Source organism: Uranotaenia lowii, chromosome 3 (genome assembly GCF_029784155.1).
Source record: "Uranotaenia lowii strain MFRU-FL chromosome 3, ASM2978415v1, whole genome shotgun sequence".
In the NCBI taxonomy this organism is placed as follows: domain Eukaryota; kingdom Metazoa; phylum Arthropoda; class Insecta; order Diptera; family Culicidae; genus Uranotaenia; species Uranotaenia lowii.
This window is the reverse complement of record NC_073693.1, coordinates 194,283,799-194,298,833: the sequence shown is the minus strand read 5'-3', so window position 1 is coordinate 194,298,833 and position 15,035 is coordinate 194,283,799. Positions and strand designations below refer to the sequence as shown.

General features: G+C 36.3%; 4 protein-coding genes across 5 annotated transcripts in view; 2 read left to right on the top strand and 2 right to left on the bottom strand.

The window, feature by feature from the left end:
- Positions 1–73: 73 nt before the first annotated feature.
- LOC129758147 (uncharacterized) lies at positions 74–7,976 on the bottom strand. The gene is made up of 5 exons (XM_055755612.1): positions 7,765–7,976; positions 3,910–7,700; positions 3,790–3,848; positions 1,293–1,512; positions 74–1,233 (listed from the first exon to the last, which is right to left on the bottom strand). The coding sequence occupies exons 2-5, from the start codon at positions 3,941–3,943 to the stop codon at positions 1,067–1,069; spliced, it is 480 nt and encodes a 159-aa protein (XP_055611587.1). The 5' UTR covers positions 3,944–7,700; positions 7,765–7,976; the 3' UTR covers positions 74–1,066.
- LOC129758144 (uncharacterized) lies at positions 2,452–5,151 on the top strand. Its single transcript, XM_055755610.1, has 4 exons — positions 2,452–4,416; positions 4,480–4,632; positions 4,697–4,813; positions 4,885–5,151. Exons 1-4 carry the CDS (start codon positions 4,345–4,347, stop codon positions 5,149–5,151), a joined length of 609 nt encoding a protein of 202 aa, XP_055611585.1. The 5' UTR covers positions 2,452–4,344.
- Positions 7,977–10,502: 2,526 nt separating the features above from the next.
- Positions 10,503–14,654, top strand: LOC129758140 (RNA exonuclease 1 homolog). The gene is made up of 8 exons (XM_055755605.1): positions 10,503–10,788; positions 10,850–12,219; positions 12,338–12,614; positions 12,672–13,116; positions 13,183–13,260; positions 13,324–13,914; positions 13,980–14,239; positions 14,302–14,654. The coding sequence occupies exons 1-8, from the start codon at positions 10,689–10,691 to the stop codon at positions 14,379–14,381; spliced, it is 3,201 nt and encodes a 1,066-aa protein (XP_055611580.1). The 5' UTR covers positions 10,503–10,688; the 3' UTR covers positions 14,382–14,654.
- Positions 14,017–15,035, bottom strand: part of LOC129758142 (uncharacterized) — a 41,799-nt gene continuing 40,780 nt past the window's right edge. Inside the window, exon 5 of one of the 2 annotated variants that reach the window (XM_055755608.1) lies at positions 14,017–14,982. In XM_055755608.1, coding sequence (XP_055611583.1) covers positions 14,816–14,982 — 167 coding nt within the window. In that variant the 3' untranslated portion in view covers positions 14,017–14,815. The remainder of the gene's footprint in view (positions 14,983–15,035) is intronic. The other variant, XM_055755607.1, reaches the window with a different exon arrangement.

The window sequence follows — 15,035 nt, the reverse complement described above, 5'->3', positions numbered from 1 at the left end:
TCTTTATTTCAGAAACAAATTCTCTGGAGGAGCAGTTGCGTCCGAGAGAAGCCGCCCTGACTTCCCGAATAGAATTGCACCGTGAAAAAACTATGAATTCCATATTCACAGACTATGAATTGTATTGTTTACACAATGATTATTATCGTCCTCAATACCGTGAATGCACATTGGAATTCATAGTTTTCGACCATACGTTTCATCGTTTTGGCCAAAATAACCATGAAAAAGGGGTATTGTTATGCAGCGTGACCATGAAAAAAATGGCGATTCTCCATACATTGGAAAGCTCAAAAATATAAAGTTCATGGTCATAACAGCTTCCAGTTTTTCATTATAAAACCATGAATATTCATTGATTTTCATCGTTTTTTAGAATATAGAAATCAAGGTTAATTGATGGTTCATGAATATTGTTTTAACCATACAATTTCATGGTTTACTATGAATAAATCAATTTTTATGGATGGAAACGAAGCAATATTTCATTATAAACTACAATAAACTTAAGGTTTTAGTTTTCGGTTTTAGGTTTTAGTTTAGGATTGCTTGTTTTTCAATGCGTTTACTGATTGGTTATAAAAGTACCGTAGAAAATTTTCTTTTGTAAAAAAAACCATTAAAAATATGCTAGAATATGATCACATCATGAAGAATAAATTATTTTTAACCAAGCTTTTTAGCAACTTTGATTGTATTACAAAATATTACAAATTATTTTTCATGGGGGTAAAACAAAATATAGTATGTTACATAGGGGGAGTCGTAATCTTACCTTTATAGATGCTTCATCGGTCAAAACAATTTTCATTTTTTTTTTCTCTGAAAGTTCTAGGGCAGATACCAAATGTGATCAGAACAGGAATTTCTTCCAAGCATTTAATCAAGAAATAATTTGTGTACTATTATTCATTTTTTTATTTCATTAAAATGCAAAACAACTTTTAAAAAAAACATAAACGAAACCGAATGCTTTTATGAACATCGGTTATGATAATCAAAGCTTTAACTTCAAAGCAAATAAATGTCAGTTATAAAAAAAAGTTCAAATATTTGAAATATAAAATTAATTGGCAGTGCTCAACGTTTTAGCCATTGAAAGTTTATACGCCTTTCTTAAATTCGAAATTTTCTCAGCAATGGCTCGATTAACTAATGTCTTATTGGCCATTAGCTGCTGCTCGGAAAAATTTGTCGTTCCCACATCAAGTGCAGCTCTCTCGAGGGCCTTTTCTGAAAAAAGGAAACAACAGTTATACATTCAACCCAATTCAAGTTTTTTATAGACTTACTATATATAAAATCCATCTTAGATGGAGAAATTGGCTTCAGAGTTTTATCTTTTTTAGTTATGGTGTTTTTTGCAGTAACCGTTCTAGATCTCAGTTCTTCTGGACCGTACAGGTGCAACACCAAGTTTTGCACAAACTGCCCAATGTGCTTTGGTGACGCAGCATTTATTTTCTGTATTTGAGCCACAGAAATGTCTAGCTCCACATCTTCTGTAAATACCTGGAAGAATTCAAATGTTATTATTGAAGATTTTTTTTACCCCAAAGATAAACCTACAGATTTTTCGTGCCCGACACGACTTCGCTCCCTTTTGGCTGCTTCGACCACCAAATCTCGAAGAGTAGCCACTTCCTTTTGAAGAGCCTCGCATTTTCTTTTCAACATTCTATTTGTATCGTTAGTTTTTTGAAGTTTTTTCCTTAGTTTTTCAGTTTCATTACCGATAATGACATCCTCATCAGAATCTGAGCAAACACCTTCTGAATGTCCCTTATGTGGCTTCGCATTTTGAGATAATGAACCTAGTTGCGAGTCGTCGAGGTACTCAATTGTTATATTAGAAGAAGCCATAACTGGTGGTGTTTTTGGTGTATTATGAATAACCACCATAGGCGGTTCGGTATTCTCTTGAGAAAACATTTCAGAATCTAGGCTTAAGTCTAGAGGATCCACTCCTTGCGATGAACGAAACTTCTTTGAACAGCTGGCTTCTGACACATTAACAAAAGTGTGCCCAGTGTTGCTGAAGCCAATTAGGTTCCTTGTTGTTAAGGCCAATGAAAGCTGGGGAATAAAATTCATAACTCATTTTTAATTGGTACACATTGATAGTCCAACTCAAATTAAATCTATTTAAAAAAAATTGGTTTCTGATATATCAATCAGGCAAATTCTTATTATAATTTCCATGATATGTGTCTCATGAACCGATTTTTAGAGTGCAGAATTGTTTTTCATAAGGGTCTTATGAAATTCTTTCAGTTTTCAAAAGAACATCTGATGAAAAATAGAAAAACGGCATTGTGAAAACAAAATGAACACATTCATTCATTCCATCAGTTTTTGATTGCAGTTTTTAATTTTACTTAAGTGAAATGAAATTGTAATTTATTAATGGTAAGTTTTTCTTGTAGTCGTTAAATTTATTTGCAAGCTTAAACACATTTTCTATCTTACTTTTCAGCACGCTGACAGGCAACGAACGCATCGTCAAAGATATGACAAAACACTTTATTGGAACCGGCTGCTGTATGCTGCTGATGATGACCATGCATGAAGTTATTCCACACAAGTTTGCGATAAAATAAAATTAAAAAAATAATAAAATAAAAATAAGACTACTGCTGATTACTTTGAGCATTCCATCTAATACGACCAAGCAGTAGCTGAAGGGCTGAAGGTGGGTGGTAAACAAATTTATTAGAAGAACTGAAAAAGAATTAATTTAAATTATCTCCTGCTGCGTAGAACTTCATTAATTTTAGCGATCCAGCCCTTGAAATTTTGAAGGTTTGGTTTATGGGACGGTTCCAGATAGCAACAAATGAGTACAATTTCATCAGAAGTCATTCGTGTGGCCAGTTTTTTCCTGCAAAGAAAATAACTTATCTTAGGAAAAAAAAATGTACTCTACGATCACATTCACAACGCGATATTTTTGATAATCAGTAGGAACGATGATCACTTCCATTCTCATTCGTCTTCTCAGGGCAGGAACGGGTACACAAATAGGCGGTAAGGAACACAGGATATGGGTTTCCCTGAGAGTCACATATAGTCATAAGAAATCACTAGTTCCTGTGGCTAGTGTGGGTTTCTAAAACAAAAAAAAAACAGAAATACTTAGGACGAATGAACTTGCGAATTCATGATACTCACCTTTAAGTGCCTTATAACTGATAAAACAATTGAAATTTTTATTATTATTCTTGTATCATAATTCGCTAGACTAATAATAAAAAAGTTTCTATTAAAGGGTTTGATATCTCGCGTGAGATATCAAACCCTTTAATTACCCTTTATTACCATTCTTGTATCATAATTCGCTAGACTAACATTTAAAAAGTTTCTATTAAAGGGTTTGATATCTCGCGTGAGGTTTCATTACATCGAATGAAACAGAAGCACCGAGCCCAGGAAAACGCTTCTGAAATTTGAAGAGTAATTTTCAAATCCCATTTTTATTCTTTTGCCGATAACTTTTCAAAAAAAAAACTAATAGTATCAGATTTTCAAATATAAATCTCGTTCAAAAAAGAATCTGCAATAATATTCATCGCCACCCGGATCGAAAAAACGGACCAAAATGGATTTCGGTCCGTTCAACCCGTGATGCGTTCCGATCCGGGCACCGGTGCTCAATGTTGGGTGTGAACTAGCGATGACAGTTGCCCTTCCGACTAAGTACATGACTGCCACCGGATCTGTTTTGTTCAACCCTTTCTGCCGTGCAATTTTTTTTTTTTGTTACTAACTACTATTTTCAAAACTACTTACAGCGTTATCCAAATCTTCCGCGCCTCCTCCCGGGATCAATTGTTTCGAGGTTAGAGCCACTGAAAAAGAAATGAATTAAGCATTTATTTAAATACATGATTTCAAAATAATCATACTTACCATTGTCTCTAGTGTATGTACGCTTTTGAGACATTTTTTTTTCGGTTAGTGTTAGACAGCGTCAACTAAATTTTCACTTTTTTCCGACAAATCTAAAAGAAAGCAAGAAATTTTCACTTCAGCTTGGCAACGATAAATTTACCGATAAACAAACCGCACACGCTTATTGTAAAACACTATAAATTGGATTACTTGAACACGAAGAAAAATTGTGAAATAAGGTAAAATATTGTGAATAAACTATAAATTATATCGTTGTATGATAGGTTTTGATAAACCATTCTATTGACATTATCATTTAATTGTGTACGTCTAGGGTGATTTCGGTTCCCGAAGATTTAATTTAATTCATTCATTGAAATTACGGTATGTAATTCGAATTTTCGAGCGAAGATATATTTCATAACGAAATTTGAAAAATCAAGTTGAGGAAAAATGAGAAATTCAAGAATGAGTTCGTTATTTACCCGAAATATGGAGGTTCCGTATGCCCGAAAATATCTCAAGGTAATCTTTAAAACGCAAGACAGATTATCATTTTAAAGTTTTAAACACTTCGATTAATTTCAGCGGGTTCCGATTCCGAACAACTCAGGGCAACCTGATCAAACTTTGGAAAGCTTTCCTGCAAATCAACACAGACGTATTTCGACGGATACTTCAATGGTTATTGGTGATAAAACAGAAAAAAAAGGTGAAAACCCGATCAGACCTGAAATGCATGTAAGGATTTTTTTTTCAAATGATTATGCATATACCTAATTGGAAACATCTTGAAAAATTTCAGACAATGTGTTTCAGTGACACGGATTCCGAAGAGGACGAAGCCATATCTCGGCTGCACGATTTTGAAATGGATGAGGAATTATTAGGCGGGTACTTTTTTCCCCAAATCGATTCAGATGTAAGGAGTATAACATTATTTTTCAAACGATTCCTATTGAATTCCAATTAATTAATCCTTTTCTTTTTTAGATATTATTCAATGCTGATAACAACGGATCGCCGATCTTGGAAGATAATAAATTCGAAGCCATGATGATGGTATTACATATTTTTTTAAGACACAATCTTAGCATTGTTGCTCTCGAGGATATCTTGCGGATGGTTAATTTAATTTTAAAAGCAAAATGTGTTCCTGAATGTGGCAGAACTTTCTTGAATTTTTTTAATAACCCTTCATATGTACGGCATCACATTTGCAGTAAATGTGGAATTTATTTAGGTAAGTGTTTTTGGTAAAACGTGACTTTTCTTACTTTTACTTTTGTTTATTTATTCTAACTCCTACATTATTGTTTCATGTACCTGTTATCAACACAATAGGCATTGAAAAACGATGCTGCCATCAATGCCAAAGTGGAATTGAGCTCAATGAATTCTTCATTATTTTTGAAATTGCCTCAGCTCTTCGAAGTATTTTAAAGAATCATTGGGATCATATAACTGAATATAAAAACAAAATGTCAAGACATACCAAAATAGCGGACATCACAAATGCAGCTGTTGTGAGAACCAATGTTTCTGAAAGCGAAATATCTCTGTGTTTTAACACAGATGGAGTGAAACTATTCAATAGTAATATAAAACGATCTTTTTGGCCGATCCTCGCTATCGTTAATGATTTACCGCCTCACCTGCGTTTCTTGCGTCAGAATGCTTTAGTTGGTGGCTTGTGGCTTTCTTCTAGAGAACCAGATGTGGATACCTTCCTCGTCCCTTTCCTGAAGCAATTGGCTCAGCTCAGCTCAACAGGATTAGATATTGGGCTTTCTTCCCCAGTGATTGTAAAAACAGTGGCTTGCTGCACGGATACCAAAGCCAGATGTAAGGTGCAGAAGTTCAAGCAGTTTAATGGGTATGACGGCTGTAGTTTTTGTCACCACCCAGGGAACATGTCGTCGACGGGACAGGTTAAGTACGGGTACATAGAAGATGTACCCCCTCGAACGTTCGACGACACCTTGCTAGCGATGGATATTGTCAGAAAAAAACAGAGTACAATTCGCGGAGTAAAGGGTGTCTCACCCTTAATCCTGTTGCCCTCCTTTGACATTGTAAAACAATGTCCTGTTGATTACATGCATTGTGTCCTCCTGGGTGTAACTAAACAGCTATCTAGAATATGGTTTGAAAAACCGTCTTCTCCAAGCTACATTAAAAAATGCATTCCAATGATCGACAAGTCCCTGTTATGTGTAGCAAGATTTTCTGAAGTATCTAGGGCGTTTAGGAAAGTCACCGACAGAACTAATTGGAAGGCAAATGAGTGGCTGCAGTGGCTACTGCATTTAAGCTCGCCAATTCTCGAACCTCATCTACCAGCAATTTATTATAAACACTATCGCCTTCTTGTTACAACGATATCAGACTTGCTGAATGAGCTTACGCCAGAAATAATAGAAACATGCCATGATCGAATGGAACGATTTACCAAACAGTTCGAAACGTTATACTCTTTAGAAGAGATGACGTATAATGTACATCTTCTGAGACATTTGGCGGATTGCTGCAGGAATTTTGGTCCTTTATGGACAACATCGTTGTTCCCCTTCGAAGACATAAACGGAGTACTAAAAAAATGTGTAATGGGTCCAAACCAACCGATATTACAAATGGCCAATCGATACGATTTATCTCGCGTAAGGTTTGACAATAAATTGAAGACAAAATTGTCAACGGAAATACGAAATTTTTGTGAAACCCTGAACAAGCGATCAAAGCCTAAACAGAAAGAATTCCAAATTCACCTTTCGGATCTCCCAAAAAATATATGTGCTTACTTCGATCCATCCTCTGATATATTTGAAATTTCATATTTAACTAAAAATGGCTTTACATTCAAACCAGTACCTTATGTAGATAGCTTTTCTGTGAACGATTCTTTTTTTTCAAATGTCAACGAAACATTTATTGGTGAGATAATCAGAATATTAAAAAACAACGACGAATATTATTTTCTTTACAAAATTCACAATGCTAGTGTATCCGAAAATGGATTATTAATTGAAACATCATCATCCGAGGAAATCCATTTATTAAAAGTGAATGATTGTATCACGAAATACATTAAAATAGAATCCGCAGGAAACATATGTTTTTGTAAAATCGTTTTTAAATTGATTATTGATTAGATGATAATTGTTAACTAATGAAAAAATAAAATTTATAAATATATGCATTTTTTGTTTCTCAACAGTTAAAACAGTGTTTCAATGCATTACGATGTCAGTCCTAAACTAATAAAATCCCTAATTGCTGCCGCCATTAATATTTTTAAATTCATCGTTCCATCGGATCCCAAACAGGTTGTACCTAAAGACTTCTGTTTGTTTTTAATTAAAACATACCAGACACAGTGCACGAAACGATGGGACTGACGAATTTTATCGCTTCCGAGATCGAATCAATTTCAACTTCCCGTTGTCTAGAGGTGTCTCTCTGGGCTCTCGAGGCTTATATCATTCAGAAGGGAGAATGACATTTGGCATAAAGCCATTTGACATAAATTCAGCTCACCGAGTGGTGACTGTTTAGATTATCTTCGTATTTTCTTTTAAATTTTGCGGCGTTGCTGTAAACATCGAGTATGCAGGGGGTGAGGCGGCACAAAGCCGCCGAGGCTCCCCAATCCGTGGTGGCCGCCGACCTGCCGTCGGAAGCGGATCAGTGATTATCCTCAAGGTAGAACGAAAAAACTGCAATTCCGACACTCCTTTTCCCCGCCAATTGGATCTTTTTCTATGAACGGTGATTTCTTCTAGACCTGGCTGTTAGACGAAATGCCTCACCTGTAGAATAAAATGCACAATTAGTCAGAATAAAAAAAAACTCACCACTCAGCGCCAGTACTACCGTAATCGACGGCCCAAAGTGTTCAAAAACTTTACCGATTTCACTACTTCCGACCATTCTGTAAACATATTTTATTGTTTTGAAATATTCGCCTACACTAAAGATTGTTAATACGTAAAACTACTTTGAAAGTTATGGTTATTATACAGTTTGAACATGTTTTGGTTTTGAATAATGAATCAACTTTATACTTCACGGTTACTACGAATAATATAGAGATTTCACAATCCATACCCATGGATTAAAAAGATGATTCCACGTTGAAATTTATTGTTAAATTAGAAACCATTGTTTTTTTATATTTTTATCATGGTCTTTGCTATTCGGGTTCTTTATCCAGCAGTTACGCCAGCGGAACGCCCGTGTGTCGGACGAAAATGAGACCCGAGGATCTAATGCTGATTCAATCCGCCAGTCGGAAGGGTATTGGCTGGTCCTAAATTGGCACCCGCCGCTCCAGGAGGATCCCGTTTCGTTCGACCTCTGTTTTAACACGCACACCCGGTATTGGTTGATGGTAATTATGAATATTAATATGTTGCGTGTAGTGAATAAGTGATAAGCATGAAGTGAATAAAATAAATATTTATAAAATTTTAAAATCGGTGTTTTTTTATTTTTCCCAAAGATGTGTGTGTGCAATCTCCTTTCTGTACTTTTCGGAATACGGTACGCATAACGATGGAAGAACGTCATATTGAATCGTTCCACAACTATAGCTGTAAATGTTCAGTTACAAGAGAACTTTTAAAATAACTGTAACAAAAACAGTTTGATGGCCAGAATATGTTTTCCATGAGCGGTTTTTGAATGTTATCTCAACTGTTTGTAAAACAGTTCTTCCATATAAGTGTTTTTATAGTTTTAAACAGTAACATAACTTAACGCCATATTCAACAAACCGTCGTTTTGGAATTCACAATTAGTGGAATGTTTTTTACGATGTCGGTTATCGTTTTTTTAAAGTTTTTTTACGCTGTCCCAAACAGTTGTATAACTATTATACTTACTGTTTGGTAACAGTATTTTCGTATTCGGGTTACAACAAAATCAAAATGAAATTGGAATTCGATTTCGTTCTAAAACGTGTTTTTCTTTGAAATTCCTACCATTCTCACATAAATTTTCGATACAATCGTTTTTGTGACGTCACAAAAAAAATCCAATATGGCTCTCGACACTATCTTATTTAAATATTCCTTGAGTTTTGCCGCAGAAAAACAAACCAAGTCTGACCACCTCGCACAAACTGATCAACGTTTTCGTTCTAAAACGTGTTTTTCTTTGAAATTCCTACCATTCTCACATAAATTTTCGATACAATCGTTTTTGTGACGTCACAAAAAAAATCCAATATGGCTCTCGACACTATCTTATTTAAATATTCCTTGAGTTTTGCCGCAGAAAAACAAACCAAGTCTGACCACCTCGCACAAACTGATCAACGTTTACTCAGTTGTCGCCTTCAAGCACTCGAGTTCTCTGAGTGCTGAATTTTCTGACATCTGAGTAATTTTTCCGCTGATATCTGAGTTCATTAAGATCAGCCGTCGGCTGCTTCATACATGTGGCGACGTCTGAGTAAAAGGTAGGCGGGCTCTGGGTATTTCAAATTTAGAGAGATCTTTAAGCGCGAGAGCAAAAAGTATCTGGACATTAGTTCTGTTCAGTGAATGATTTTCGGTTTGGGGCTGCCGGAAAACTAAGAGCACCTGTATCCGTGGTCCAAACAGTCGGTTTAGACCCAAATTCCGACCCGAGCAACCGCACTGGTGACCTATTATACCAGTTTCAACTCAACTTTTTTTAGAGCTGGTATAAGGATTGATCCAAAACTGATGAGATTTGGATCCAATTTGACGCAGTTCTAAATCGTTTGGCAGTTAATGGAACACGAGTGCAGTTGCCAGTATTTTCATTGGATCGGGTCTTATTTCTTTGGTTCAATTCTTGTATAAATTAGACCCAAGAATAGACCACGAATACAGATGCCCTAAGTGCTCGAATTTAGATTTTCAAATGAATATCCGAAGAAAATTAAATTAAAAAAACATGGATCAAGTTTTGATATGTGGTGATGTTAAATGAGCCAAACAGCTCCTCAAACAGCGATTCCAATGGAGTTATAGCAGTTATAATCTATGGAATCATTATTCAATATGTTAATTCAAAGATGCTTCACGTTCGAATAATACGTGTAGCTAGCACTCAATATGTTATTCAACTGTTGAATAAAATTTATTAGTATATAAAATTGAATATCTTTAAGTACTACTTTGTAGCTCGAAAAAATATATTTGTTTCTTATAGGGCATCAAAGAGACGTCAAATTTTGTTGGTGTCAGAGGTGCGAGGTGTCTTGATTTTTCAGGATTTGTACTGATTTTGGAAAAATGTCTTCAAAATATCCTGATTTCTTCTAATTTACAAAAACTTTCAAATTACAACTGTATTTAAATGTAGTTAAATAGTGAGAACATCAATCAAATCTGTAATGAAAGTTAATTCACTGAAAATATTTTGTTAAAATTATATTTAAATGGTTTTTTTTCATATAAGCAAGCCAATCAAGATTCTTCTAGCTCCAGTTGCATAATTTGAGGCGTCTGAGGTACCTGTATTTTGCCTTTAGTTATGCAATCTTAGCAGCTGCATGATATATCTCCGTCAATTTAGTGGTGTCCTGAAAATTCCTGATTTTTTTCATCGACAAAACCACCTGGCACCTCTGGTCGGTGTCAAAGATTCGCTCGATTTGCTTTCAGCTTTCGTGAAAAGACCAGTTTCGTTTTGATTTTAGGCTTTAATATTATATTTAAGTAAAGATATGCAGGTTTTGATTATTTGGTGAATGTTCACTTTGTTAGCAGTTGTGTATTTGTTGATTGAACAAAAAAGACCGCGTGAAGGTGTAAACTATAACAATGCTCCCCGCAACCGGATTGTTCCGGTCCATTAATTGCCCCTTTTTCGAAAAGGATTTGTGTACCAGGCCCTTTTGCCATTTCCGGCATACAAAACCGGGTAAGTAACCATCACATTCTCTGGTATATTAATGCTTGTACTATGATATTTTCATTGGTAGAATCAATTGCACCTGCAGCTGCAACCTATAGTGCAACTCCAAAAAGTCTACTCAATCAAAATAATCCAGCTCCGGTAGTTTCTGATGGCCCGGCGAAGAAAAAACCAAAACTGGAATACATCCCTATGCCTACAATATTGGCACCGAAATATACTCCAAGCACTAAGCCAACGGTGCCGATAGTTTCCGGTGAGGACATTACGGTTTCGACAGATAAACAAGCTTCTGATCCTGTACAATTAGAAAACAAAATTGAAGAACCACCCCCAGATCTAACGAAAGCCGACCCACTGTTCGATGAATTGGCTGAAATTACCTCGAATGGCCATAAAAATGGACCCAAAGAGCAAAGTAACATCGTTCCTAAAGAAGATGGTTCTAAAACTGAGGCTAATGTTCCGGAAATCAAAACTAATAATTCTACAAAGCCTGCTTCAAGTACAGATCTACAGGCAAAATCAAAGAAAGATTCGGAAAGAGCAAGTAGTTCCAGTAATACTCGGAAAACAACCTCGGAGAGCAGTAGTAAGCACAAAAATCTGAGCAGCAGCAGTAGCAGTAGAAGTAGTAGTAAAAGTAGTAGTAAAGATGTCAAAGATCATCATAAAGATAAAAGCAATAGAAAGGAATCCGAACGAAAATCAAGTTCTAGCAGCAGTAAAGAAAAATCACGTTCATCTTCTCAGAAAGAAGAAAGACCTCCATCTAAGTCCAGCAAAGAAAAAGAACGTAGCGATAAAGATCGGAGTAAATCTCGACACAAAGAAAGTTCTAAAGACAAAGAAAGAACGTCCGAAAAATCCAACAAGGAGCATAGCAGATCATCAGATAAAGATCGTCACAAATCATCGCAAAGTTCCAGTAAAAGTTCTTCAAAATCATCTTCCAGTTCCAATAGCGTCAAAAAATCATCATCTTCAAATAAACCCTCTAGTTGTAAATCCAGTACTCAAAAATCATCATCATCGTCCGCATCTACATCAGCTTCCAAATCTAAACTTGATCTTGCTGACGAAATCTACCGAGAACTGTTAGATAACCCACCGAGTGATATAGACATTGATAGCGACGAAGACGAAGTTATGAAGCAATGTAAGTTAATTTTCGAAGAGTTTGAATCGGAACCTCCGACCACGGCGTCAGAAAAGTCTAAACCAAATGATTCGAACAAGAAAAAATCATCCCACAAGAGTGGAGGATCTACTTCGACTGATGTGGAACTTATCGATATGTTTGCCGAACAGTACTACGATGAAAACGCTAAGAAAAAGCAACGTGTGGCCCATGATAATGCCTCCAAACCGGCGAGCGCTTCTCCGACTGTTGCACCTGGAGTTAAGAAAGTTAATCATGTTCAAAATGCTATGAAGGTAGGTTTCATTAGGAAATTCTATCGGAAGTCGGATAAAAATATACTCGGCTACTTCCGATGTTTTTAAATAGATTAAACTGTAGTACAAATTATTATCCATATCAATTTCTTTCTAGTCCGTATACCTTCGTCAAGAGTTAATACGAAAGCAGCAGGAAGAACTGGCAGCCAAACTTCGAGTGGAAGAGGAAGCCAAATCTCACATTGAAGAAGAGACCAAAAAAGCAATGGCCAAACCAGTGACCCCCAGGCTAAGCAATGGGTCACCGCGGTCTCCAGTTTTAAGCCCGACAAATGTCTCTCCAGCAACGGAGAAATCATCTCCGGTATCCCCGATCAGCACAAGCAGTTTTTACAGCAAATCTCCCGAAACTACGATGTCGACTCCACGAAGTAATAATGCCGTTTTTGTTTCTTAAATATAAAAATAATATTTTCAATTTACTCCAGGTCGTTTCACACCAGCTGTCAACGTGTTAGCTTTCCAAAAGGCGAAAGAAAAAATTGATCATCTCAGAAAACTGAAAAGTATCGGCACACCAGCTCAAACGGCACCCAAAGGTGCGTCTCGGGTTGCACACACAGTACCTGTGGCTTCATCCGTTGCAACAAAGACTGCAGCTCCAGTTGTTCCTGCAAAACCTCCTCCACCGGTGTTGGAATCAAACTCCACTAAAATCTCCTACAACATTCGCATGCAATACTACAATCTAATGATCAAGCATTGTCTTAATATATATCCTTCAAGTGAAGATGCATGGGATCGAGCACAAACAGAAGAATTGGCAGTTATGAAAAAGTGTAGTACACCAATGATATACAAAAGCAGCGCTCTATTAACAATAAATAAATTGCGTAAGGAAGCGGTAGATGCAGGAAGTGAAACGACTGATAAGTAAGATAACATTTTTGTTTCCTTTTATTCTTTTTTATTATTTCTGCTTCTTTATTAATGAAACAGGTTAAAAACAATTTCACACGATGTCATTCTTGCGGGTAAAATGGGGCATAATATCTCATGGAGTGTTAACAAGAAAATGTGAGTTATATGTGAGAATACTAATTAGTTCAGCCCCTTTTTAAGCATGCTTTTTTATTGCAGAAAAACGGAAGCCAAATCAACTTATACTATCGACAATGCTTCGTCCACGGATGCTTACAAAATGATTTACGAATGCATCCTAACCGAAGAGCAACTCCAGGCAAACGGCTTTCCTCGGGCTACCGATGTACCCGGAAAAGCCAAAATACATACACCCAAACCATCGAGACCACCAAATGAGGAAGAACGCTACTGTTCCAGGTGCTCCAAAGTGTTCAATCTAGAAACTTACGAAGAATCAGCCGTCGACACATGCAACTATCATGCTAAAAGCACTTGCTATAGACGTGGATTCGCGGATAATCTGCATAATTGCTGCCAACAGCCTGCCGGATCGGCTGGATGCATGTATGCAAATTACCACGTTTCCAGTTTCTTGGACTATGACAATTTGACAGGCTTTGTCAAAACGATTGACCCTCCCGAGGAATATGTGCCTTCCAAAAAGGATATTTTTGCATTGGATTGTGAAATGTGTTACACTACAGGTGGACTTGAACTAACGCGGGTTACCGTTGTAGATATAAACGAAAAAACTGTTTACGATGCGCTGGTAAAACCGACAAATATGATTGTTGACTACAACACCAGGTAAGTTTGATTGTTTTTAGAAAGGGGTTTTAAATGCTTCATACCAACGTACCTTAACTCAACAGATTCTCCGGAATAACCGAACAAATGCTTAGAAACACAACCACAACACTTTACAATGTACAAGCGGTGCTTTTATCGATGTTCAACTCGGAAACGATTCTGATCGGGCACAGCCTGGAGAGTGACTTCAAGGCACTCAAGCTCATCCATGACGTAGTGGTGGACACGTCGGTACTTTATCCTCACAAGATGGGGCCACCAAAGAAGCGCGCTCTAAAAACACTGTGCATAGAGAATTTAAAGAAAATTATTCAGGAAAACGGTAAATATCTCAACACTTCTGTTTGATCTGGAAGTTTTTTCTATTTTTACTTTTTCTTTCAGATGCTGGTCATGACAGTGCTGAAGATTCAGTCGTTTGCATTCAGCTGATAAAGCATTACCTTCGGAATAGAATTTTATGAATCTATTTTGGCTTGGCATTACTTGTTATTCAACATCTTTATTTATTGATCATAATATTCGTTTTTCGTAAACTTATATCAAAGGTTTTCTCGAATCAAAAGTCTGTTTGGGTATTATGAGCTAGTTTCTCCTCGAGGCAATGCTCCGTTATTCTGCTTGTTGGAATAAACTTATACTAATAAAAAATCGAGTACATAAACTCATTGAGGAATACAGTATAACCATTTTAATAACTTAGAGCAATAAGTTTATGAATAAAATAAAACATAATTGAAACAAATTTGCTATTATATATACAATATCACAATTTGTACTTGGGAAATCTATGAAAAAAATTAAACTTAAATTTTCTTATTTTATGTGGTTTGTTGGTTTTGACACGTTTGGTTTGAAAGGAGATACATATGTTTATGTTAGTATAATTATTGTTCGTTTAGAAAACCATCACGAGGTTCTGTAACAATCGCAACGGTGATGTGGTGCATACATTTCGTTTCCTCGGGCAATGGTACCTTCTTAAGCACTTTGATAACGATAAATCGCAATGACACAGACGAGCTGCACATGAGTTGGGGCCACCCCATTCGCCATGGTCAACGGCTATAGAAAACAGTAAATAAGAAGAATAAATAGAAAGATAAAAAATGAATTTA

What these genes read in the sequence shown, in the direction of transcription:
- LOC129758147 (XM_055755612.1), bottom strand. Translation starts at nt 3,943, where the DNA reads ATGTCTCAAAAGCGTACATACACTAGAGACAATG. An exon ending in TACATACACTAGAGACAATG is followed by an intron (nt 3,849 to 3,909) that starts GTAAGTATGATT and finishes TTTCTTTTTCAG; the next exon opens with TGGCTCTAACCTCGAAACAA. An exon ending in CGGAAGATTTGGATAACGCT is followed by an intron (nt 1,513 to 3,789) that starts GTAAGTAGTTTT and finishes GAATTCTTCCAG; the next exon opens with GTATTTACAGAAGATGTGGA.
- LOC129758144 (XM_055755610.1), top strand. Translation starts at nt 4,345, where the DNA reads ATGAGAAATTCAAGAATGAGTTCGTTATTTACCCGAAATATGGAGGTT. An exon ending in ATGCCCGAAAATATCTCAAG is followed by an intron (nt 4,417 to 4,479) that starts GTAATCTTTAAA and finishes GATTAATTTCAG; the next exon opens with CGGGTTCCGATTCCGAACAA. An exon ending in TTCCCCAAATCGATTCAGAT is followed by an intron (nt 4,814 to 4,884) that starts GTAAGGAGTATA and finishes TTTCTTTTTTAG; the next exon opens with ATATTATTCAATGCTGATAA.
- LOC129758140 (XM_055755605.1), top strand. Translation starts at nt 10,689, where the DNA reads ATGCTCCCCGCAACCGGATTGTTCCGGTCCATTAATTGCCCCTTTTTC. An exon ending in ATGTTCAAAATGCTATGAAG is followed by an intron (nt 12,220 to 12,337) that starts GTAGGTTTCATT and finishes ATTTCTTTCTAG; the next exon opens with TCCGTATACCTTCGTCAAGA. An exon ending in GGAAGTGAAACGACTGATAA is followed by an intron (nt 13,117 to 13,182) that starts GTAAGATAACAT and finishes TTAATGAAACAG; the next exon opens with GTTAAAAACAATTTCACACG.